The 24,519-nt window shown below is 44.4% G+C and overlaps 3 protein-coding genes across 9 annotated transcripts; 2 read left to right on the forward strand and 1 right to left on the reverse strand.

Moving 5' to 3' along the window:
* Positions 1 to 608: 608 nt before the first annotated feature.
* Positions 609 to 3,290, forward strand: tmem11 (transmembrane protein 11). Its single transcript, XM_034594128.1, has 2 exons — positions 609 to 747; positions 2,222 to 3,290. The coding sequence occupies exons 1-2, from the start codon at positions 701 to 703 to the stop codon at positions 2,736 to 2,738; spliced, it is 564 nt and encodes a 187-aa protein (XP_034450019.1). The 5' UTR covers positions 609 to 700; the 3' UTR covers positions 2,739 to 3,290.
* Positions 3,291 to 4,871: 1,581 nt separating this feature from the next.
* dhrs7b (dehydrogenase/reductase (SDR family) member 7B) lies at positions 4,872 to 8,667 on the forward strand. Of its 4 annotated transcripts, XR_004614742.1 has the most exons (8): positions 4,872 to 4,991; positions 5,918 to 6,093; positions 6,280 to 6,398; positions 6,827 to 7,043; positions 7,234 to 7,326; positions 7,431 to 7,583; positions 7,847 to 8,139; positions 8,172 to 8,667. XR_004614742.1 is itself a non-coding variant. In XM_034594096.1 (7 exons), the coding sequence occupies exons 2-7, from the start codon at positions 5,940 to 5,942 to the stop codon at positions 8,050 to 8,052; spliced, it is 942 nt and encodes a 313-aa protein (XP_034449987.1). In that variant the 5' UTR covers positions 4,872 to 4,991; positions 5,918 to 5,939; the 3' UTR covers positions 8,053 to 8,667. The 4 variants fall into 4 exon arrangements, 3 of the variants coding, with proteins under 3 accessions (XP_034449987.1, XP_034449989.1, XP_034449988.1); XM_034594096.1 differs by having other exon boundaries at positions 7,847 to 8,667; XM_034594098.1 differs by having other exon boundaries at positions 6,833 to 7,043; positions 7,847 to 8,667.
* A 1,722-nt stretch (positions 8,668 to 10,389) lies between these two features.
* cramp1 (cramped chromatin regulator homolog 1) lies at positions 10,390 to 23,887 on the reverse strand. Of its 4 annotated transcripts, none has more exons than XM_034594024.1 (20): positions 23,748 to 23,887; positions 21,547 to 21,923; positions 19,621 to 19,823; positions 18,815 to 18,968; positions 18,300 to 18,383; positions 18,071 to 18,119; positions 17,334 to 17,419; positions 16,496 to 16,619; positions 15,871 to 15,952; positions 14,781 to 15,743; positions 14,220 to 14,397; positions 13,671 to 13,843; positions 13,509 to 13,583; positions 13,286 to 13,367; positions 13,052 to 13,162; positions 12,197 to 12,354; positions 11,830 to 12,019; positions 11,397 to 11,564; positions 10,996 to 11,141; positions 10,390 to 10,795 (listed from the first exon to the last, which is right to left on the reverse strand). In XM_034594024.1, the coding sequence occupies exons 2-20, from the start codon at positions 21,920 to 21,922 to the stop codon at positions 10,682 to 10,684; spliced, it is 3,516 nt and encodes a 1,171-aa protein (XP_034449915.1). In that variant the 5' UTR covers position 21,923; positions 23,748 to 23,887; the 3' UTR covers positions 10,390 to 10,681. The 4 variants fall into 4 exon arrangements, with proteins under 4 accessions (XP_034449915.1, XP_034449914.1, XP_034449913.1 ...); XM_034594023.1 differs by having other exon boundaries at positions 11,830 to 12,022; positions 23,748 to 23,880; XM_034594022.1 differs by lacking the exon at positions 23,748 to 23,887 and adding an exon at positions 22,306 to 22,669.
* Between the last annotated feature and the right edge of the window lie 632 nt (positions 23,888 to 24,519).

Here is a 24,519-nt window from a genome sequence, read left to right on the forward strand (position 1 = left end):
TGATTCAGTCAGGGAGACTATCTATCTATCTATCCATCTATCCATCTATCTATCTATCTATTCATGTATTCATCTATCCATCTATCTATCTATCCATTTATTCATCTATCCATTTATTCATCTATTCATCTATTCATCTATCTATCCATCTATCTATCTATCCATCTATCTAACCATCTATCTATTATTAATAATAAATCAATGATTTGATTAATCATTGACACACCAACACTGTCACTTTTCATCTTCACACACACACACACACACACACACACACACACACACAGACAGATACCTAGAAGTCTACACAACACACGTGCTATTACAAAACAACACATGTACGTTGTGTTACATACTGTACACATGATGCTGCCACTGACTCAGGAAATTAAAAAAAATAATTTAATGTGGTTATCTCATTTATTTATTTAATGAGCTTTTAATCAATTAATTATTATGTTCTACACAAACACACACCTCCGTTAATCTCTTTCAAATGTATTCATAATTCATTCTGACCTCTCAAAACTTGTACGTGCTGTTAAAGACGTAAAGTCAGGCGCTCTGTCCCTTGTTGCATTCTGGGAGACGTAGTCCTCATTCCGCGCCCAAGCGACGCTCCCAGCGCACTGACACACTACATTACCCAGAAGGCTGGGCGCCGTCATACGTCAACCGCAATCACGGTTGTATCTCCAACATGGCGTCGCTGGGAAGGAGGCGCGGTGTCCCAGTAAGCAGGGAGAGGTCAGTTACTCCACATCTTGGCCATTAAACGAGAATGCTCTGTTGTGAAGTGTCATTTTGTCGATTTCTCTGCTTGAGTGACGCTAAACGTGCGCATCGTTCGGGGCCGCAAAGTTAAACACCAGCGCGACAAGTCGGAATTGTATCCCCTGGTTGGCTAACGTTAGCGGGCTAGCGCGTACAGCTAGCTAGCGTTAGCGGGGGAAACAAACCCGCAGCTCGTGCGGTGTTTTGGTTCATTTCACACAAACCGACTAACTGCCGGGGGGGGTTGCGTTTAACCGCGGGGTCGGTGCGGGCTCTGGTTGCGGTGGGGCCCGGCGAACATGCTGCCAAGTCCCCGGCAGGATGTTAGCCTTGTCCGCTGTTTTTTTTTTTTTTTTTTTTTTTTTTCTCGACCTGTGCCGAAAGTGAGTCGCTTCTCAACTTCGCTGTGCACCGCTCCAACTTTCTACCGCCAGCTCTGTAAGCGCCTCTCCGGTACACGGTGTTCCCTGATCCGTGATCCTCACATGACTTTCACCGGTGTTCAGTCTAACGTCCAGTTCTTCTCTCCCCCTCCCCTCCTGCCTCAGTCCACGTCCCGCTGTCTGTGAGGCAGAATAAGCCTGTTATCTGTCAAGTGGTTAGTTAGCTTGTTATCGAGGCCTCAGAGGATCCACTCGTGTGTGGTGGTAGTTGTACAGTTCATTAGGGGTGAAGAACGTCCATATACTGAGGTGTTGGGATAACACACGATCAAAACAGAAAGTCAAAACAAAGGTGTTGGTAGCAAGCGTTTAGTTTGCAACCTAACATATCCAAGGGGTCTGGATTAGCATTTTAAACTGCAGTGTTTTAAATGTCATACTTCTCACGATGCAGGTTTTTGTTTGCTGGTCAGACAAAGTAGTTTGTAGACATCACTTCCCCTATGAAAGCTGACTTTGGGTATTTTTATATTTTGGAGTTCGGGAGTAGGGATAGTGGTGGAAACTGAATTACCTGTTCAATCCCAGTAAGAACAATGAAGTTTAAAATGTGAAATGACTTCATTTAAAACGCGTTGTATCTTTTGTTGGACTGAAAACAGTGAGAAATGACTTCATCGTGTTGTAACAGTGGGCTCACAGTCATTCACCATGTAGTCTAAAGGTCACACATCAACATTTTCAAGTAGCTTTTCAAATAGGTGCTGAAAAAAATGCAGCTATGCATAGAAATGTTTGTCTATAAATACAATTTTTCTCATGTAAGTATGTAGATATACAGATTAATAGCAAAATATAACTATTCAATCAAATCTTGCACGGGCACTTTTTAGTAGAAGCAGATAATATATATATATTCATATATACAGCAGGAATATTTATGTGATGTAGTAAATGCACTGAAAGTTAAGTTGAGGAACTTTGAGACAAAAATAACCTCCTTGGAATGTTTTTCTTTGCAATAAAATTTGGCCACAAAAATGTTTTTCTCTGTTTATGTTCAGGGGAGTGATGGCGGCGACAGACTGCTACATCGTGCACGAGATCTACAACGGGGAGAATGCACAGGACCAGTTCGAGTACGAGTTGGAGCAAGCACTGGAGGCCCAGTATAAATACATTGTTATTGAGCCCACACGTATCGGAGATGAGACGGCCCGTTGGATTACAGTTGGCAACTGCCTGCACAAGACGGCTGTGTTGTCAGGAACGGCTTGCCTCTTGACGCCTCTTTCACTGCCTGTTGAATACTCTCGCTACGTGGCGCTGCCTGCTGGCGCCCTCAGCGTGGCCTGCTCTGCCCTCTACGGGATTTCTTGGCAGTTCGACCCCTGCTGCAAGTACCAGGTGGAATATGACAGCCAAAAACTCTCACGGCTGCCCCTGCATACACTCACCTCCTCGACGCCCGTGGTATTGGTACGCAGGGATGACGTCCACAGAAAGAGACTCCATAATACGATAGCACTGGCTGCCCTGGCGTATTGCGCCAAGAAGATCTATGAACTCTATGCTGTATGAGTGCACTGTGAAAGGGTTTAAGAACCAACCGAAAAAAGGAAAAAACAAACAAAAAAACAGAACCTATCCAACCCCAGATGTAAGAGAAGTGGAAGTCACGATCAGGCCCAGCAGTTAGCTCCGCACATGTGGTGGGTGCTTCCATTTTGAACTTTGATCAGAGGGATATAGTTAAAACTAGAAGGAATTGTTTTTTTCCCCCTTACATTTCCTTTACTTCTTTGTGACAACAGCAGTACATTTATCTCTGTAGTTCCCTTGCGCCTCCTCCCCTGTGCCCTCCACCTGCATCCTTGACACACAAGTTAGTGCACAAGGGAATGGCCGCAGTTCCTCTGGACTGAATCGTATTGCTGTTCAAACGGACAGATATGTTTTGAGTACCGAGCTTTTTCCCCTTTCCCTCGTAGTTTTACTGTACCCTTTTCTTGCTGATCAGTACATCACCCTTTCATTAAACTTTAGGATATTTCAAACTCACTTTTCTGTATTTTATTTTACTGTTTTCATTAAATGGATTCTACATGATGTCCACAAAGGAGCAAAAAGCCTCAATTTGAGATTGTGTCTTGTCCATGTAGGTTCTTTGGTTGAAAGAGAACAAGTAAGATCTTTGGTGACAATGATGTGTCCTTGTTTCAGAAAAGTCACATTTTATTCACGCTTCTGAGCCTGTGCAGTATTTCACATTATGTCAAGCCAAACCCTTATAATGAAAATTTAAGAACAGAAACAAAACAGATTCAAAATTCATACTTTCTTTATTTTGTTTATTCAGTGATGCTTGTTTTGAGTTATTGTCTACATCGGCAGTTTAACAATTTTAAAGTAATGGAATTCGACTGATGAACATAAACAAGTATGTGAAGGATGATATGTAATCTAACAAGACTCGCGACAATTGAACAATAAAGTGGATTTTAGGTGTAAATCAGTTCAGTTCCAAATGTGACGATAAGGGATTGTTGACTTTCCTGAAACACTTATTTTCTCTGCTGGAAATTAGAAGATTTAAAATATGATACTTTTATCAATGAAAGGTTTCCTGGAAATAAATGGTTAACTTTCTCGAAGGTCAGAAAACTGGTAATGTTTCAATAAGTTGTGTTTAGACAAAATGTCAACAGACAAACACAGTAACACAAATGTCTTTCCCTCACTTGATCACAATATATTTTCAGTTTATGACACTATAACAGGGAAACATGTTTACAGTGATTTAAAAGGACGAGTAGGTTGCAAAACGTTTAGTTAATAAAACTGTTCAACTGTTGACACTGTTGAACAGTTTCTCAATAACTGTTCAATGTATGAAAACAGCCTCGGATGACTGAGACCACAGCCGCCGGCTTTAACTTGGAGAAGATTCCGTTTGCAACCTTTGCTGTGCTCTGTATTCACATTGACTTTGTGAGCCCAGCCTGTGTTTCACTTAGACAACCACAGGGACGGCCGTGTGTTCGAGACCTAACGCAGTCATTTTGGAACTGAATTAAACAAATTGCCTTAATGCTCACAGAGCACGGGAAACCTCCCAGCGCCTTTTGCCTCTCACTCTACATGTAGATGTGCTGGACTGACGCAGGGAGACGGAGACACTTGAAGAAGACGGATGAGTGCTCAGAGGGACAACCCAAGATAACCTCATTAGTTTGCTGGTGTGGAGCCAGTGCTGGCTAATCATCTGTCAGCTGACCCGATGCTCAGTGCTGATCCACAGCAGTGTGGCTGCTTATCACACTTTAAGGTTGACCACTAGGTCTGTTAGCGGTAGGAAGCCCCATCACCACAAAGAAGACGCTGGTTATAAGGTTGGCAGGATGAGGTCACTAGTTGAAGTTAGTAAACCTGCAGTACACCTGCAAAATGAGAGAGAGACTAAGGAAACACAACTTTAGTGATTTCAACAGCCCAGAGGTTCACATCTGGTTTCTAATCCAGATGTGGAAGAGTTTTGATTCACTTTCAAGTTTAAAAAAGGTAAAAACTATTTTTAATGTTCCACTTCAACACAAACCTGGTCAGAGAACCTCTGGTAACTTGACAGCAAATAATTTGTATCTGTGTGAAACGAGACACGAGCACATGAGTCCAAAGTCCACTGGCAAACCCCAAACTTCAACTCCCACAATTCACAGCGGTGAATGACCGTGACTGTCTTCGGGCTTCCGGTCGTCGGGTTCCGGAGACAAACCCGGAAGTTCTCCCGTCACCCGTCCCGCTGCTGCGGTTCAAAACAGAAACACACATCAGGTGAGACTTTAAACTTTGAAACCAACTCTTGTGTCCGGGTCAGTTTGTCGCATTGTTGGAAACGAGCTAACGTTAGCATTAGCATCCATGATAGCCTCCCATGTGCAGTGGAGTCAGTGTGGAGCTCCTTCTGTTGTGTTGTGTTGTGAGATTCTAACGTGTAGTCAACGTGGTTCATTCGGTGTGTTCTCGATTCACGTGTTCACCAACACAAACCTGCTGTGCGTCACTAAATGCTAACTGTGTTTCTATTGCTATCACTATGCTAATAATAACTACTGCAGTCATGTGCAAACCACAGACTGTAAATAAACCTAACATGCTCATATAAAACATTATTTAAACAGAAGCCTTGAGAGGTGACACAGTTATTACACCTCACTCTTGTTTATGGTGACTCCCACTGTCTGTGTGTCAAGTTTCAGAAGATTTTACTGTAGAATTCTTGAGAAAATTAAAGGAAAAGTTGGCAACTTTCTCATAATGACGCTCATAACTTATTATGAAGAAATCCTTGATCCTTATTCTGAAGAAATCCTTGAGAGGTGACACAGTTATTACACCTACAAGGTGACTCCCACTGTCTGTGTGTCAAGTTTCAGCAGATCTTTTACAGTAGTTGGCTACTCAGGACCAGGGGATGACTGGAAGCAGCTCAACTTAATGATGTGATCATGAAAACACCCACAGTCACTTTGGCATTGGGGCGAGAGAGCTTAAGATCTCACTGTGTTCTGCTGAAACAATCTATTATCTGTGAAATTATAAATGTTTGCCCTGCAGGCTGTCAAAGATTTTCAACAGACCTTTGTCAGGTGACTTCTCTCCACAAGAAATCTCTGAGTCTGAATGTTGTGATAATGCAAATCAGCAGTTGCAGCAGGGAGAAACTCCTCTGGACTAAAGGATCGAGCCTCTGTCTGCAGGTCTCGGGGGGGTCTGTGAGCCATGGAGCGGGTCACGGGAGGAGGGATGCTGCCGCTGGCTTTAGCGAGTGTCGGGGTCTGGCTGTTGTACCAGATCCTTTCCCGCCTCAGACCAGGAGCTGCCCTGCAGGACGCGGTGGTGGTCATCACAGGGGCCAGCTCTGGACTGGGGAAAGGTTCGTCTCCCACTCGTCTCTTCCTCACTTCAGCTTCACATGTTCTCCACCAATCTAGTCACACTGATTCACAGCGGTTCATTTCCATGGGTAGTAGTGAGATAAGTCACAGTGGCACATTTTAGTGTTGTGCTCCTAGTGCTATTAATATTCAACTTGAACCGAAGGTGTTGTCTGTTTTCGCAGAGTGTGCGCGGGTGTTCCACGCTGCAGGTGCACGGCTTGTTCTGTGTGGTCGAGACGCAGCCCGTCTGCAGCAGGTCGTCCAGGAGCTCACTGCAAGTTCGACAGGCGCGCAGCAGAAGGTGTTTACACTAGAGCTGAGATAAAAAAGGAAAATGTATTGCATAGTCAATAGATTTTAAAATGTTCCATTAGTAGAGGGATGACATTACAGAGAGAGCGATGCATAAAGGATCAGCGATGAAGCCGCCAAGCCGCTCAAATGTGAGAGCAGCTTTTAGCTTTTTCTTAAAGTGTTGGATTGTTGGTCCGAACAAAGAGGAACATTTGACAATGTCACTTGCTCAGGTATGAAAGTAACGTGAGATTATTTTTAGAAGTCTGAATTCTTTCCGTCACTGTTGTTACTCTTTCTTTGCTGAGAATCCAACACGAAACTCCATTAAAAGAGAAACAGTTTTTCACATCTGTGCAGATCAATCTTTCATTAAAATACAAGAATGATAGAATGACATGAATCAGCCCGAGTGTTCAACTGTTTTTGTTCTACCAACAGACTCATGTTCCCAGAACGGCCGTGTTCGACCTGGCTGACTCGGGCACGGTGGACAGAGCTGCAGAGCAGATCCTGAAATGTTATGGACAAGTGGATGTCCTCATCAATAATGCCGGAATCAGTTACCGTGGTAACATCCTGGACACCCATCTTTCGGTTCAACGGGACGTCATGGAGACAAATTACTTCGGCCCTGTTGCTCTGACTCAGGGTTAGTGAGGAGCTGAGGTTTTATAGCATTTGGTTTGCAGATGTGAGTCGTCGTGTATAATGTGTGTTTGTTGCTGTGGTTACACTGATAAGGAAGAGACATTTGCAGATTGCCAAGGATTTGAAGTGTAAACAGGACCACACAATATTTTTATATTTAACTGACTCATTCTTCTCTGCTCCCTTCACAGCTCTCCTGCCCTCCATGGTCCGCCGGCGTAGCGGCCACATCGTGGTCATCAGCAGCGTCCAGGGCAAGATTGCCATCCCATACAGATCAGCTTGTAAGTTGCCTCTTCTTGTTCAGTTACACAAACTAAATGTCCAAGAGGTTTTCAGTCTGTCGGGTTGATGGGAATGAAGCAGTCCCGTGTCTTTTCCACTCCAGACGCAGCCTCTAAACACGCCACCCAGGCCTTCTTCGACTGCTTACGGGCAGAGATCGAGTGCTACGGGATTCCAGTGACCGTGATCAGCCCCGGTTACATCCGAACAAACCTGTCTCTCAATGCCGTCACCGGGGACGGCTCCAAGTACGGAGGTGAGGCATTGAAAATAATTGCAGGACATTTTGTAGAAATTCTACTGTTGTCCTTTTGCTTTTGGAAATTGTGTTTCCCCTTTTGTAAAACATGACAACATCTCATGAACCCGACTTGTGCAGCATGTTTATTTTCTGTTAGAGTCCAAAATAGAGTAAATACAACAAAATGAAAAAAATACGAGAAGTAACAACAGTTTTCCAAAGAAGCTGACTGAGGTGTCACTGATTTTTTTTCTCTGTTTGTGCGACACCGCTTTCAGTTTTGGACAAAACCACAGCTATGGGTCGGGATCCCAGAGACGTGGCTCTCGCGGTCCTGAAGGCCGTCCGTCAGAGGAGCAAAGATGTGGTTCTAGCAGAACCTCTGGCCACCTTGGCCGTCTACCTTCGCACGCTGTGGCCCGCACTGTTCTTCAAACTCATGGCCTCTCGTGCTCGCAAGGAGCAGAAACCGAAAGACGGATGAGGGCTGATCGCGGCTGCGGATTAAAGTTTGTGTCACATGGACCAAAACTTAAAACTGACTGCAGCACATGGAGGCCAAATGGACGTGATGTGAATAGATGCTTCTGTTAAGTGACACAGTTTGAAGTGCTACTAGTAGAAAATCTGAAACTTGACCAGACTGTGTTGTCCATTCATTTCAGGAATTAACCTTGTTATCAATATCGCTGCTTTAAAGTCAACTGGTAAACTCTCCTGTGATAACATTGTGAGGCTGTTTCCTGAACTGACTCCATGACATGGACATTACATGACAAGGGATTCTTTGGTTTACTAGTTGTATTGTTTTGATGGAAGATAACTTTTGTTTTTATGCAGACCAGAGAGAAACCACTCAGCTCTCTGGAAAAGATGACAAAACTTAACTCAGTACAGCGCATACCTCCACCAAGGCCCAACATTCCCCTTAATTTCAATTTGATGTCTTCAGTTTGCACACACGCATGGATATCACTCTCAAATTCCCTATTTATTTTCATCAAGATCCACGGTGGAGGTAATGACCCAAAGGCTTCTCTGTAAATTGTAACATTTGAACTGGTTTTATCACAAATTAAACAATGAATACAGGAAACAATGAGTTTTTTTATAACTATCTTTATACAGAATAAAAACACCTTTTACAAACGGAACATTTTAAACAACAGGTTTTTTCCTTTTTAGACGTCGTCTTAATATTAAGTTAAACAGAAAACATTTTCAGAAATGTTTCCAATAAATAGTCCAAATAACAATTTACAATATGTTACAAAAGCGCAGTCAATACTGGAATTGCCATTTGTACAAATAAATCCTTGAACAAAACAAAACAAAAACAAAAAAAGCCAGATTCAAAGACAAAACCTGCTGTTTATTTCTTCATGAAGAACATCTTCGTCGTTTCTTTTCTGGTGTGAGGAGATGAAACCTTTTTCAAACATCTCTAACGAATGAGCGCCACGACAGGGTTTTAAAGCGTAGAGTCAAAACCGTGGAGGAGCTTGAAGGAGACCAACATTTTTTTTTAAATCCCATTTGTGGAATGACCAGAATTCTCCCAACAATTCACACGAACAGAGACGAAGTTAAAACCTGTTGATGAGGCAATATGTGTTCAACACTGCATATCGATGATGCTGGTAATTGAAATTCAGAGTCTGGAGTTAACGTGGTACATTTGTAGTCTCTGTGAACAACAGCGAAACTACATCGACGGAGTAAAACAAAAAAAAAGAGCATCAGGTTCAGAGCGGCCTGAGGTTAGAGCGACGATGGCCCAGTGTTCAGTATCAACACTCATCAATGGACAAAGTAAAATCAGAGGGTTTTAATAGTGACTTTAAAACTTAGTATGAGCGGAGTGTCAACTACAGCTTCAGTGTTTGATTTCGTAATATACTTCTTGTTTCAACTGGAGTGTGATATTAACAGAAACGTCAGACATTTGAAATTTAAAATGAGTGGAATTTAAAACAAATATCTAAAAGTGAAATTACAGCTGGTCATTTTATGGGCAAAGTAGTAAAATGAGCACTGTTACTTAATCCAAACGCCATGTTATTCAAACTGCAATGTCTGAGTATATCATTAATATGTAAAAATGAGAAACCGCAGCTGAAAGTTAAATATGTAAAGAATTAAGTTATTTCTTAGCGACTTTAGTGAACAACAAACAAACCTAAAGGCCGTTTTCTTAATTATAATCTTGAAACACATTAAAATCTATGAAAATTCAATGAGGCTGAAATTTTAAACTCCACTAGAAATTCAGATAAAGAAATTTCAAGGAAGCAGCTGCAGAAGATCACATCTTTAGTGCTGCTATAAAATGTATCCAAGCGACAGAAGCTGCCATTTTGCACGTGGCTGTAATAAACGAAAGAAACCTGACTCCAAACAAACACAGCAGGCTCTACTCCTCAAATGTAACCAATGATACCTGAACTGACTGAGATGAAGAGCATGTAAAATGTAGGGCAGGAGCAAAGGACTTTACGTCTTCGTGCTCCACTTTTGCTGCCGTGACGACTGAACACACTGCGTTTTCTCACTGCCACCACTTTCAAAAAATCGCCCTCCGGCAGCTGTTTGCCACCGACTGGGACCTCAACTGCACATTTTGGAGGATTTACACATTTTGGAGGTCGATCTGAGAGAAAAAGATGACAGAAATACACACACTGCACGCACACACACACACACTCACGCACACACACTCAAAAGATCATGAGAAGACGTAAGATCAGTGAAAATATTTTGTTCAGATATGGCATTGTATCTTCCTGTACATGAGGTTGTGTTTTGTAAACGCGTTTTTTCGTTTTTCTTAAGTGTTTGTTTTTTAAAGGGCATTTCACCTTAAAGAACAGTCCAGTGAAACCAATGCATTTTTTTAACTTTGAACAATGGTCAAGGTTCACTGTCATTATTGCACTTAAACAAACAGGGCAGGGATGGCTTATAGGGGCTGGGCTTTTCTCCACAACTGCCTTTTCCACAGTGTAGAAGCGACAGAGGAAACAACAGTCTTGCCATCGGGGGGGAGAGACCCGTTCGTGGGCCACTCTGGGACTTGTCCTCCAGATGGCCGTGGTGTGGTGGTCCTCTCTTCCTCAGGGCGGCGGGATGGAGCGCTCGGTCACAGCCAGCTCCTGAGCCAGGTCGTTGAAGCGAGCGATGTAGTCCACGCTGCTTTCACTCATCATACAAGCAAGCTGAGAGTCCATCTGCAAACAACCACAGAGCGTTTGATGTGAACTAAGAAGATGGATTCCACAGGGATTTTGAGATAGAGGTAAAACTGCATATAAGGCTAATTTGAGTGTACACTTCAAAAGAATAAAAAAAGATTTAACATTTGTGAGAAACAAAGACAGAAATCCCCCCCGTCCCCACATATCCCTTATAGTCAAAGCCCTGAACTCACCTCTGCCACGTCAGGAAGACCCCGGGACTGAAAGGAATCATGGGAGTTGCAGTCCAGGAGGCTAGGACCAAGCAAAGCTGTGCCACTGGAGGGGCCGGAGGGGGTGAGCGTGGTCCGCCTCCCTTTATCAGGGGACACCATGCTGGCTGGATGAACATGAACAGGAGGTACATTTCAAACAATGGCAACATCTATGACACGTGGAAGTATGTGAGCAGTGACGGTGACATTGTTTGAAACCATCGTATCTCTTAAATGAGCCTTAAGCCTCAACTCGTTGGATAGAATCAAACAGAGAAGTAGAGCAGAGCTACGATTCGTAATATGCAAGTTTGTAAAAAGATAGTTATCTATAGTAACATCTGTTTGTGGAGGGTTCTGTAGGGGAGAAAAACACTTACAGAGAAGGCATCCCAGTGTGGAGTCAGAGGAGTCGCTGGGGTACCACTGGGGGTCGTGGCTGGGGGATGGGATCCAGCCTCGGGACGGGCTGACTGAGGGAGAAGAGGCCAGAAGCTTGGAGCCGTCGTTGCTGCTCAGCTTGGCTGGAGAGAGAGTTGCCTCCTCACCTGCACCACGAGAGACAAACAGCCATATTAGCTTACAAACACACACACAGTGGTCAATACTCCTGACGGGTCGGAAGCTTAATATGTCGTCCACAGATTCCTTCACATAATTTCAAATCTCTAATGAGAAGACAAATAAAATCTTGTCGTTGGGGATTTACAAAACCTTTTTCCTGTCGTCGCATCTCATTTCAACAAAAACCTTTGCAGAAGACAATATCTACACATCCTAATTAAATGATGAGCGTTGGAAACAGGCACGTACCGCCGTAGTGGGCAGAGTTGATGGCGAGCTCGATGATGGAGTCACTGATGTGCGTTTGAGGGCCTCCGGGGGCCAGAGCCTCTTCTGGGGGCCCAGGCAGCGAGATGTCCAGGAGCGAGGCGACACTGGGTGGAGAGAGGAGTGAGTCTCTCCCACCAGTCGCTCCAGGAGATGGTGGAGGCAAACCATTCTGCTGAAAGAACAAGTTCAACACTTAAAAAGGGGGAGAAACTTGGACTATACTGTACAGATGATAAGATAAATTCACTAGTGCGAGGAGTGATCCAGCTCTGTTATCCTTCCAACGACAAAAAAGGGATTAATCCTAAATAAATAGATTTCGGAGCGTTTGTGTGTGGGTGCTGACCTCTGGGACGTCTTGCTGGAGGAGCTGAGAGTCTGGTTCAGCCTCGGCAATAGGTGCGGTGGCGAGCAAAGTGCCGTTGTCGACAGTGGGAGAATCCAGATTCCGACAGGGGCTGCCGGGGATGATGCCTGCAGACTTGGCTGCCAGGTCGATGGCACCTGTAAGAATAAAAACAGTTAAGATAACACAGAGGATTTGTCACATCTGCACAAGTATTAACCGTAGTGGACACTAGTGTGCAACTTAACATTTCAGGAATCAAACTCAACAACAGTTTGAATATACAACTTTAAAGCTGAAGTTCTTCCCTTCAGAGAGCAGAAGAACGTTCTTTTTGTCCATTTACCCCTGCACAATGGATTATTTGTTCTAAATCATATCGACTGTTGGAGATCATGTGGGAGACAAGAGGCCAATCATTTTTCATATACATTCAAACTAGGACTTAATTTTGCATAAAAACCCAGAGCCTCAGGGAGCAGTTTCTCGCATTAAAGAAATCAATGCTTTCATGTTAGAAACACTGTTGGTAAGAAGTGAACCAATACAGAAAATCAACTGATGTAGGACAGAGTTATTTCTGATTGAGAGGTTAACTATCCAAGTGCTTTTATTTTGTTGTGTATGAAGACTTCATTGTTTTGTTGAGGCTGTTTAATGATGGAGCCGTGTTATAAAGTATTTGTGTTTAAAATAAGGGAAAAGCTTATGTTTAAGTAGTAATTTTAGTTTCTGTGGCCACAGGATCAAAAAGTAACTCAAACTGAAATCTTTAACAGTACAGCCTACATTATGTTCTATCTAGAATTTAACAAACTGTCAATAAAACATGGACAGGAAACAGAATATACATACTGGAGAGTTGGCTGGCGGCTGCGGAGCTGGGCGCTGCAGGGGAGACTTTGGAAACGGGAGGGCGGGGGGAAGGAGCAAGGCGAGTATGGATTGGCCGGAAAGATCCAGTTCCTGAGGGAAGAAACAGGAAGTGAGACAGCAAATGGAAATTCCCCCCCCCCTTTTTTTACAACTTCCCATCCTCTGCTGACAACATGTTGTATCATCATTTTGTCCTGATGTGAGGAAGCGTACCTGTGGCAGAGGAGTTGGAGAGGATGGAGAAGGAGCAGACGTGCTGAGGAGTGTCCCCTGTAGTTCGAGGCAGCAGTGTCCGCTGTGTATGAGACAGAAACAGATTTTTAGCCCATTGTAGGACAGCAACATGTAAGACAATAAGAGTATAAACCAATAGAGAGGGTGTTCACTTCAATACGACTGCATATTCAAATGAAGCACCCTTCAATTCTTCTCTTACCTGAACTACGAGGGGTTTGCGGAGTTGCCTGTTCCGAGGTTTTCTCTGTCTGGAAAGGAAAAGATCTGACTGCATCTGCGAGGACAGAAAGTGTCTATTAATATTTGTGCATATATTACTGTGGACAATATACCAGTTTAATGATGCTCTGCTCTGTCTTACATTGATAGAGTCCAGCTGCTGTCTAAAGGCTAGTTCTGCTTCCTTGTTGGGGGAGAACATTCGGTTGTGGCGCGAGCTGTTGGGGGGCAGCGTGGTGGGTACCGCAAACACACCCCCCTCCGAGTCGCAGCCTGCTGTCGACCCCAGCAGAGAGCGGGGAAGGCTCCGTCCGCCTGGAGAGGGGAGGAACAAGAAGGACATGTTACGTGAGGGGGAGGAATGTTTCCTGAGAATAACGTATGAACCCACTGAACAGCTTCTGGGAGAATATGGTACGTAAAGTACTTGAAATATCCAATTTCCTATGAAACAGGAAGCACTTGCACTGCATAGTTATTTCCCATCGTCAAACAAACAACAGCACCATCCACAAAACCATTCATCAGGAAAAACAACATACTTGCTTAGGATCTTATCAAGGGACAGAGAAACTGTGATGCCTGCTCGTCTGTACTAAGGTCTACAGCTACAATAGGATCAGCTACACTGAAGATGAATTTATATTTAATGTAATGGCTTAGGAGTATAGGGAGAGATACCCACAAATACCTGAGGTTCCAGCATTTCCCGGGTTTAACCGGGCCCCTCGGACGGACGCCTGCTGCCGGCCACAGCTGGGGCTGCGAACACCTGTTACGAGCCCCTTTCCTGGAGGTGTGAGTGCCTGGTTTTGCTCCTCTTGAAGGGTCTTGAGCGGTGATGTGGCAGTGGAGCACAGCTCCGGTGCCTAGAGGAGAGGACGAGTTAATGACAGCGTCTGTTCAAAATGTACAGTTCTAAATAAAGATGTCACTACAGTTTGAAGGTGGCACAGAGAACAGCCCGTCCCCAGTCCTACAATCACCAACATTGCACCAACCTTTATCTCTCCATCTAGGATCTGTTGTAATAGTTCTCTTAGCAATGCAATTTTGTAAACACTACAACACAACAAAATGCAATGTAGCACATGAGAACCACTTTATGTCTCCAACCATGTGTCCTTGTTTGATCAATTTAAGTTTTTCAAAAACTAAACCATGACATTCAAACATTTTGTCAACAAATATATATTAAAAAGCATCTGGCAACCAGCAACAACACTGAGAGAAGTAAAAAATTAATCCCTACCAAAGGTTTAGGATTGACCTCAGTGGTAACCAGTTTGAGCAGGCAGCGCAAAACACGGTTTGTCTTGTTGGGCTTGGCCTGAGCCAAGGCTTGTCCATTTTCCTGGTTGTTAGAAGGAGCCGCCACGGGCTGCCACTCGTATTCAAGCTGTAGCTTGCCAGGTTTTCCAAACATCAAGTAGAGCTCAGCCAGGGTGACGTTCTCTGCGTCACGGGCACTCCAGCCTTCCTCTCTGATCTGCTCAATGGTCCGCTCTTTGGCTGCTGGTGCAGAGCCCTGCAACACTCCCTCCTCTGAGCCAGTCATCAGACTTTTGGCTAGAGGAGTCTGGTTGGCCTCAGGGGAAGGAACACTGGTGTTCTGCTCCTCCTTGCAATGCTCAGATGAGCTCTCTACAACACTACACAACTCCGTGCTTTTGATCACTGCTAATCCACCACTGGCCTCCACACTGGCACAGGTCTTGCCCCCCTCAGAGAGCCCCAGCACAGTTTCCTCTTCCCTGGGAGCCACAGTCTGCTGAGAGGAAGCAGTGACAGAAACAGACAGAGGTCTCTTCTCCTCTACCTTTGCAGAATTGTCTGGTGAAGGTTCAGGGTTAAGGGGCTCAGTCCGACGAGTATCGCCCAATACAGTCACTGAAGCACCAGCACCAGAGGCAGTGGCAGCAATGGAAGCACTCCCCCGTCCAGATTTGGTGCCAGTCCGAGGTGGTGGAGCCGTGTGGATGCCTAGGATCTGAGCAGTTGGTAATTCCTTGGAATTAGGGCGGGTCTTGCCACTCTCCAGCCAGTGTACGGTGCAGGAGGCCTTGGAGTGAACCACACGTGCCACACCAGGCATCATGGTCAGGGTGCTGGTCTCCGCGGGGAGAAGAAAAAGTTCATCAGGCTGTGATTTACTAGGAGAGGTTGTGCTGGACTGGCTGCCCTCCAAAGCCTCTCTCTCCATGAGACTCTTGAGCTGAAACATCAGTGTTAAGGACTCAGTTCACACAGGTTTGTCCTCCCCAGCTGTGTATGGATGAATTTCAATACCCAGCTCGAATTCACACACATAAGATGATTGTAACAAATTGTTAAAAGGATACGATCCGCTGGTCCTGGTGCGCCCACTTCTGTTTCAGATAGTCAATGAGACTGGAAACTTTCCTGTGGAGCTCCACCACCATCCTGGGTGAGAAAAGACAAAACAGTTTGTTGACAGCTGCTGTGGTAAGACAGTGTAGCACTGCACTGGCTAACTTTAGTTTTATGCTCCTAACATATCAAGTAATTCTAGGTCTGATGCTAAATGATTGACTTATTAAAAATTAATGAATGAGAATATAAATCAACTTCAATCAAGGTCATTTTGAGACTGGGAGACAAACTACTGTGTTTTCCAAATGTATCCAACGTTTTGCATAGATTCTTTTTGGTTGCTCTTATCTTATAATCTTAGAAGCTGCTTGAGCAAACAGGCACACTTTTCAAAACTACCTGATGACGCATTAATGCAAACATTTGATTGATTTGCTAATCATTTGCATTAGTTGGCTGTCCTTGAAAATCCTGAAAACAATCGCAAACACGGATGTTTTCTTTTTCTTTTATTTTGTCTTTTCTTTTATCTCCAAGGATCAGACTCAAATGTGAAACGTTGGCTCATTCTGATGACGCCGTTTTGGAAACAGGTTTTGACTCCTCCCGGACATCAGCTAAAGCCTGACTGACCTGAGGCGAGGGTTGTGGGCCAGATTCTGAACGCGGGCCCAGGAGTGGTTACTGCGTGGTTGAAGCTCTACTGCCACCTTCAGGGGTAGACGCACTGGCTTCTGGTCCTCTTCGTCACTCACTCCTGCACGGACACAAAGACATAGTGAGACTGACTGAGACACAACAACAAAGCTCTTTTCTGGGACAAGTTCAGGTGTTTTTAGAGAGAGAGCGAGAGAGCAGGTGTCCAGCTGGTGGGATTTTGTGACAGTCATAAATTTCGAAAACCTAGCAGACACAAAATGTCACAACTGTACAACGGGTAAACCTCAAAATCCACAATGACATCACTTGAACAGTAAACCACAGTTGACCGTACAACTCGTGAAAAGTTAAGTACTCTATCTTGCAAACGTTCATGCTCAACGGATTAGCAGGCAATGAAAAGAGTGTAACTAGAGCAATAAAGGAAATTAACAAACCAGAATGAGGCTGTTTTGCCAACAAACTTTGCAAAGCACTGATACAGCTATGAAAAGATCGACTTTAAGAGAAATGGTGATTTTCCATCCTGGATTGAAAGAAAAATTATTTCTATAAATGTGGATGATGTTGAACCGAAGGGTCAATGGCAGCAGCCGGCCGGACCAGTCATCTCCATCATCTCCCGCCTGTTCCTCCTCCTCACATAGCTCCCACAGAGTTACCATGGAAACGCCACTAGCCCACACTGTTATTGTTATTGCCAGAAAAGAACCTGCCCCCACAATCGCTGTGCCTCACCATCGTCACAGTTTGTATTTTCAGCACCGATGTTTGTTTACTTTGCATGTGCAGTACGTGTGGAGTGTCTCACCATCAGGGTCACAGAGTTTCTTCAGTGCACGGCACATGGGTGCTTTAATTCGCAAGTTCCTCCCTTTGGAGCGTACGGTGGTAGCCCTGGTCAAACAAGCAGAAGAGCAGAGAAATCTTCAAGGAAAAGTTTTTTGGATCAAATTGCAATTTTGAGAGGAGGAGGCACATGCTGGCAATTCAGAATAACAGACATGTACAAAGTTAGCTGAACCCTTTACAATACAGCAGCCATGCAATATGAAAGGCCCTGTTCAGACCTGGTATTAACGTTTTACGTTTGATTCATTTTGAAACTGTGGCGGGTCAGAGGAAGTCAGTTGAGTAGGCGGTCCTTCATATTTGGCCCAGGATGTAATTGTGTTGACACAGCAGAAAGAATGTGGCCACATGCATCCCAGTGATCAGATCTAAATGAAGATGAATTTAAGTATGTTCAGACTTGTACTTAGCGCTGAGCACTTGTGAGGGGATCACGTTGATGCCAGGTCTGAACAAGATATAATGACACATTTTTATACCCTATTTCAAAAAATTCCCTCTAAGTGATATAAGTGGCCTATGTGGGATGTGTTCCTGCTGCTTATCTTGTATTTGGTATATGTCATCATGAGGTCAAACTGATTTTATTCCTCATACTGAGAGTGAAAGCATATCAGGGTTTTTGTTCCTGCTAAAAATCTAAAACTGCATAGTGACAGTGGGCTGTTCATTTGATCACTTCAACGACAGACTTACCCTTGCTGGATGAGTTCATTCAGCTTTGCCACATTCTTATCGTCCATTACTGTCAAAGACAAAACACAAAGCCAGAGAGTCATTTACGTCGTCTTACCCCAGGAGCAGCTGTCCCCCATGACTGGGAGCATGCAGCATTTAATCACGTCCCATGTGTCACAATCTAACAGCATGAAAACAACTTCCACAGAGACATGTCTTCGTGCGTGTGTGCACAGCCTTCACTTACATCCCCCAACTTTTTTGCGGAGCTCAGCGTAGCAGATGAGACCATATAGTTCCTGGGAGGATTTCTTCAGCACTCGGGAGTACACTGAGAAGGAAAGGAGGGACAAGTCACAACACTACGTTAAGATCACACGGCAGTGACACAGAGCTTTTTGTAGGAGAAAGAGGGTAAAGCTCGTCTGGTGAGATTCTTTCACACATGAAAGATTCTTTTTTTGGACTGTCAATCAAACTGTCTAACAAGTTGCGACATAAACATGAAGAGTAAGGATTATTACATCGATATTTAATTGTTTTCTCCATGGCAGCAACTGTTGCAAGAGGCACCGTTAAAATCAAAACCAGCCCTGATTCAACATGAACAAATTAAGATATTTGAAATGATGGATTAGATTGAACAATTAGGCTGTGGTGCTCCAACCCTCCAAAAATAAATCCTGTTCTACCCTCTGAGTTTCAGAGAGATCCCGTTAGGTCCCAGCTGTTTTGGGGTGACAGAGATTATGGGCAACTCACCGTTGGCGAAGTCAATGTGTTTGGAGATCTTGTGCCAGGTGCGGTAGTAAAAGTGGCGGACTTGCTCCTTGTTCTTCACCATGTTAGCTGGCTTCCCTCTCTTCTTGTACTTCATTGCAATGTTGTTCTGGATTGCCTCAAAGTCCTTCCCATGCTAGAGAGACATAGAGTAGAAGGAGAGTAGAAGATGTCAAAAGATACAAATGAAATTGGGTTTTTATCTTGATTTCATGTGTCCCGTGATGCATAACATAAAGATAAGACGAATGCTAGGTTGTGTCATATAAAGTAGTATGTATTTAGTGTAAATGCTAATTCGTGCTCAACGTTAGATACAGAAACAGAGTGTGCACGTCTTCTGAAAGCGTACAGATATGGAGGAGGCTAAATGGACCAGTACCACTGGAAATCATGGAGGGTCGATGTAGCCATTACTTCAAGCGAGACGAGGAAGAAATTCCAACAATGGCGGAACTTTTTGTGGAGTTTGTAGGAAACTACAAGCTGATGACGTTACTTCGTCTGGGCACAGGGACAAAAAGACACTTTTGCCTCCGTCTTAATTGGTACATTATCGCAACCTCCTCCACCATCAACATGTTTGTTGTTGTAAGAAACTCTCCACTCTGGGCTGCCCTCTAGTGGATGTATTGCTTAACAACCATGCCAACATAAAGAACGCATGGAAATATTTGGGCAGGTATGTTTACATCATTTGAAATGTTCAAATCTCTTCTTGTACGCAAAGTCAGCACAAATGAGCCTAAAAGCTATATGGTAATAACTAATGGATTTTCACGCTTTACCTCATAGAGCCCTTCAAAAAAGCTGTTCTTGTCTTCTGCGCTCCAAGACTCCCACTGCCGACGGGCCCTTTTCTGGTTGCCAGCTTGTTCCTCTTTCTCAGCAGACCCTTGGCCCTTGGAGGCCTTGGACACTCCTCCTGTGGAGCTGACCATCGGCCCCGACTGCCCCACTGCACCCTGGGAGGACGAGCCATTCTCTGTGCCTGCGTTGCACAGAGTCAAGGAGCCCACAAACCCGTCAGTAATGAAACATTTATAGGGACAAAAAAAACACACTTGAGTTAAAAATGTAAAGATTGAGCCAAATGTTTTTGGTTGACCACCCTGGCTGCTTTTTTTTAAAGCGAGGAAAATAAAATACAATTGTAGTTCTGAGCTGTGCAGCTTAGAAGATGTAGGACACACGCACACAAAGCCACCCACTGGCATTACAGTGCACAACCTGCAGAGCCCACCCCCCGCTGTGGTTCAGTTTTGGCAAGGAGGCAGGAAAAGCAATCAGCCCATACGGGCAGATCTACAGTACACAGGTCCAAAACCAACTCGTGGTGGGCTGCAATGGCCAAGTTTACCCCAGCACACAACACAATGCCAGGAGGCACCAACACAAACACTAAGAATGTTGTTGATGCAACACTGCGCTATGTGAAGGCAACTATATTTTCAGCCAAAATGAGAACTCATTTATAAATGCAAACATGTGTGTGGCTCACAGAGACTAACCTTGATGTGTCTTATTCAAATTAGATGCAAAATAAGTAGGTCTCTATAGAAATCTAAATTTACTGAGTCAAACAATCTTTTTCTTGTTCGCTTTCCCAACAATTACGTCTGTCAGATTTAAGTCTGATTCATGTATAAAGCAAATTTTCAATAAATATATTGTAGAGCAGGATAATTATACGACCCAAAAAAGTCAGGAATCATTTCTAAATAATTCTGTATGAAAATTTTAAAAGGAAATCCTTCAGCAAGGAATGAAACAGGTGCCAGTTTCAGCGACAGGCTCGCCAAAGAACAGAAGCCACCTCAGTTCCTGTGAGTTTCTAACATACAGGATATTAACGCTCCTGCCCCACCCCACTGCCCCGCCTGTCTTTCACTCTTCTCGGGGTATGGAGGACAGGAAGATCCCTCATTTACATGGACGCACTGAATTGCGCCACTTGTCAGTTAGTGTTTCTCATTGGGCTACTTGTGATATGAAATCAACGATGCACATCCTGAACTGCTAAAGCCTGATAACCTGTTTATTATTATGTCAATTCAACAATGACAGCTTCTAAAGCCTTCTGCAGAAATCACACAAAGAGTCACCACAGAATCAGTTGAGATAAGTTGCAAAGACAAATTTCAGCACCACTAGAGCATCTTTAGTTGCTTCTAGAAAAAAATTCAGATATAACAAAAACCTGCACTGTTTAAAGTCTCTGAACAAATACAATTATATGTAAAAGAACTCGGTCATAATAATGTGGTTTCTTTCTGTCCTGTGTCTATTTCCATGCAGGAAAAAAAACTGAAGTCTTAAACCTGAGATTTATTCCTCCAGCTCTCTGTTGATAATCACGGTCATAAAAGTCCCAGTTAGTACAGCTGGAAAGTGAAAACTTTCCAAGAAACTGAATAAAAAGGAGTCAGTTGACATCTGAATTGTAATTCAACATCTTGTCTGTAACTCTGTCTTTTTTTTAAAACAAATGTTAGGATGGTGCTGGAGCAGATCAGACAGCCACCTCCAGAGGCAGTGGCCCAGAGGGACAGCAACACAAACAGCATCGCTCCAGCCGCCACACACTCTCACACATGTAAACACAGTGACAGTCAAAACTGAGAGTTGACCCTCTTGTTAATCCCATCACACACACAGACAGACACACACACACACACACACACAGACACACATTCCTGGGTCACCTACGGTACCTTTCGACTTCGCCACGCCGTGTCCATTGATGGCTGATCCGATTGAATCCTTCCGGATGCGCTTGCTCGGAGGTCGAACGCTCGACCGGAGAAAATGATGCTGGTCGTGACACGGAGCTGCGGACTCCGCGGAGGTCTGGGGCTGCGGGCTCGAGGCTGGCCCGGTCCGGTTCGGCGGAGAGGCGGGGAGCACCGGGGCTGAACCGGGGCTGAGCGCTGTGGCTGATGGATTAAGAATTTCCACTCCGTCGTCTCCCTTTGTACTGCGCTCCTCGCTCGCCTGCTCTCCGCTCTCCTCCTCGTCGCAGCCGTCGGGCTTTCTGGACGGATTCCTCCTCCCATCGACACCGATCCCCTCCCTGGAGCCCGGTGTCATGCTGCCAAAACACATTCGGGCACATTCGGTCACATTGGGAGCAAAGCGGTGTGAAAAATTAACTTCTAAAGACGACGTTCACTGTCTCTCAACATGGCCGCCGCTGTTTGTTTCAAATCCCCTCTCCAGTCCCGACAAAACAACACCAAATATATGCAATTACCGTCCCCGGATAAATTATATCCACCAGCCAGAATAGTTCGCTAAGTGACGGCGGTGTTTTAGCGAGTGTCTCTCGGCTCGAATGTGAAATATTTCGGGTTGAATTTCAACTAAATTCAAATGCGAGCGCTTTTCAGTTTAGCGCCCTGCACAAACGACAACGAGAGCCCCTCGGTGCATTCGACCTCTGAATAAAGTGTGAATTTCAAATATTATTTTACCCATTCTCGTATTCTTCGGTGCCCGGCGACGTCTTCTTCCTCTTCACCATGGATCCGATCGGTTAGGTTGGCAAATACTGAGCGAATCGAGCATAATAGAAGCGACACCGATCCCTCCGCTTTCTGCCCTCTCCTTGCTCCTGCTTCGACTGAGCTGAACTCTCTGCGCAGTTCAACTGTTTTCTATCTGCATCAACATTTACTCAATGCTTCTTTACAAACTAGAAATAAAAAGGTGGACAAACCAAGGGGCACACACGCGAGACGGTCCCTGCACGCACGCGAGATGCATTTGCCACGAAACGTGTCAGTTGTGCCCATTTGAATCGCGGAGCACAGGAGGTTTTTCATTCAACCCGAGTGTGCAAGTGGACTTTGCTTGTCACTACGTCACCCGGCGCCTGCAGAAATTATGTCTGCAAAACTATTAATTTCATATACACCCTGCATTAGTAAATCTTCCAAACAACAGGCCCTTTGCTCACATTATTAATATCCTCATAAAGAGTATTATACATCAGGAGCAGGAGCAGAGGCTGTGCGTGTGTCTGGTGCACATAACAAGACACAGTATATGACATTTGTATCAGTGTTGTGTAAGCATCCCCCCGAATTTGTAATTGTGTGTTTGATCCATTGTTACCCACTGATTTCTTTATCTCTGAGTAATCAGGTGGAGGTCGGTGCAGTGACAAGCTACACAAAGCTACACAAAGAAATATGAAGTGCACAAGTGTAGCTTGAGCCCTGATTTTCTAAGAGCATCCCTCTTTCTCTATTCACTCACAGCCTCACACTATTTCTGTCATCTCGACGTTAATTCTCAGACACATTTCCAAAATAGATAAGTGATCTAACAACCGTGAGACCTCGACACTACTGGTAAAGTTACTGTATGTTTACATGCTCTCATGTGGGGTCTTCAACACCTTCAAACTACTGCGAGAGCATCTCCGGGTTCAAACCAACATTTAGCGAATATTCAAAAGTGAAGATGTCGTTTGATTTGTGTTAAGTTTGATCTAAACTCGTACAGCAACACACTGAGATCTGTTCCACAGGGTTTCACTGCACATTCTCGGTGCAATGTTACAGCTCCAGTAGCTTGTTGGTTCTCTAACCACAGGGCTGGTCTTTGACTGAAAGGTTCACGTGACGACTGTGATAAGATATTTAAACTAACAGCTATCGATAAGTTCAATATCGTACGACGTGTATATATATATATACATATATTAAACGAATGCATGAGTCCTCTCCATCCATACATACACACCGAGGGAACTAGCATGGCTGCTGTTGTCGGCTAGCTAACGTTAGCGCCGGAGCTGTCAAACGAGGCCACAACGTTACGAAAACTGCTCGAAACGCGACGGTTCTTCACACGCGGAGCCTCAAACACTTTGTCCGACGTGTGACGTTGTCAGAAGGCTGTAAATTACCTGAAGCAGAGGCCTGTTGGTGGTTTTCCCAGTCGGTACGCGGCCTAGCATCGCTAGCTCCCGGCGGCCCTGCAGCTCGTCGCCGATGACAGTTCCTGCGGATCGAATGACCATGCGCCCTGGCACGCCCACCACAACTCGAAAACAAAGCCCCCGATTGGCCGGGGATACACGAGGCGACCCGTTGGAACTTGACTGACAGCAGGCTCCGCCAATCGCCGGCGGATCCGGCCCAGCAGAGAAACCAATTGCGGTTTTCTTCCTGTCACGTTGTGTGAGTTAACGGATGTTTTATTTTATTATTTAATTTAACGGATTCATTACCAAAAAAAGTTGTTGGTCAGTTCTCGAGCTTTTATATCAAGAAGATTACATCATTGCTACGGAGTTATTTTTAACACCATAGAAACAAGTCCCACCCATAAAGAGATTGACATTTTAGAGAGCGAATCAACAGGCGGGACTCAGGGAGTGCGCTTGGTTTCTTAGCTTGGCGTACGGCGAAAATCACCCGGATGAGCGGAGTCAGAGTTAAAGTTTCACACTTGGCGACAAAGTGCTGAGTGAAAGTAACCGAGGCTGCAAGGAACTAAAACAGAAAACACACGAAATGTGCTACAAATTTAGTTTAATCTAAATTAATTGCATACAGATTTAGTTTAATCTAAATTAATTGTAAAACATATTTAGTTTAATCTAAATTAGTTTAATTCCAGGGTAAATAAGCTTTATTTTGGTTTCCTCTGTTGGACTGTTCCATTTAATTTCTCCT

This window comes from Hippoglossus hippoglossus, chromosome 8 (genome assembly GCF_009819705.1).
Source record: "Hippoglossus hippoglossus isolate fHipHip1 chromosome 8, fHipHip1.pri, whole genome shotgun sequence".
In the NCBI taxonomy this organism is placed as follows: Eukaryota; Metazoa; Chordata; class Actinopteri; order Pleuronectiformes; family Pleuronectidae; genus Hippoglossus; species Hippoglossus hippoglossus.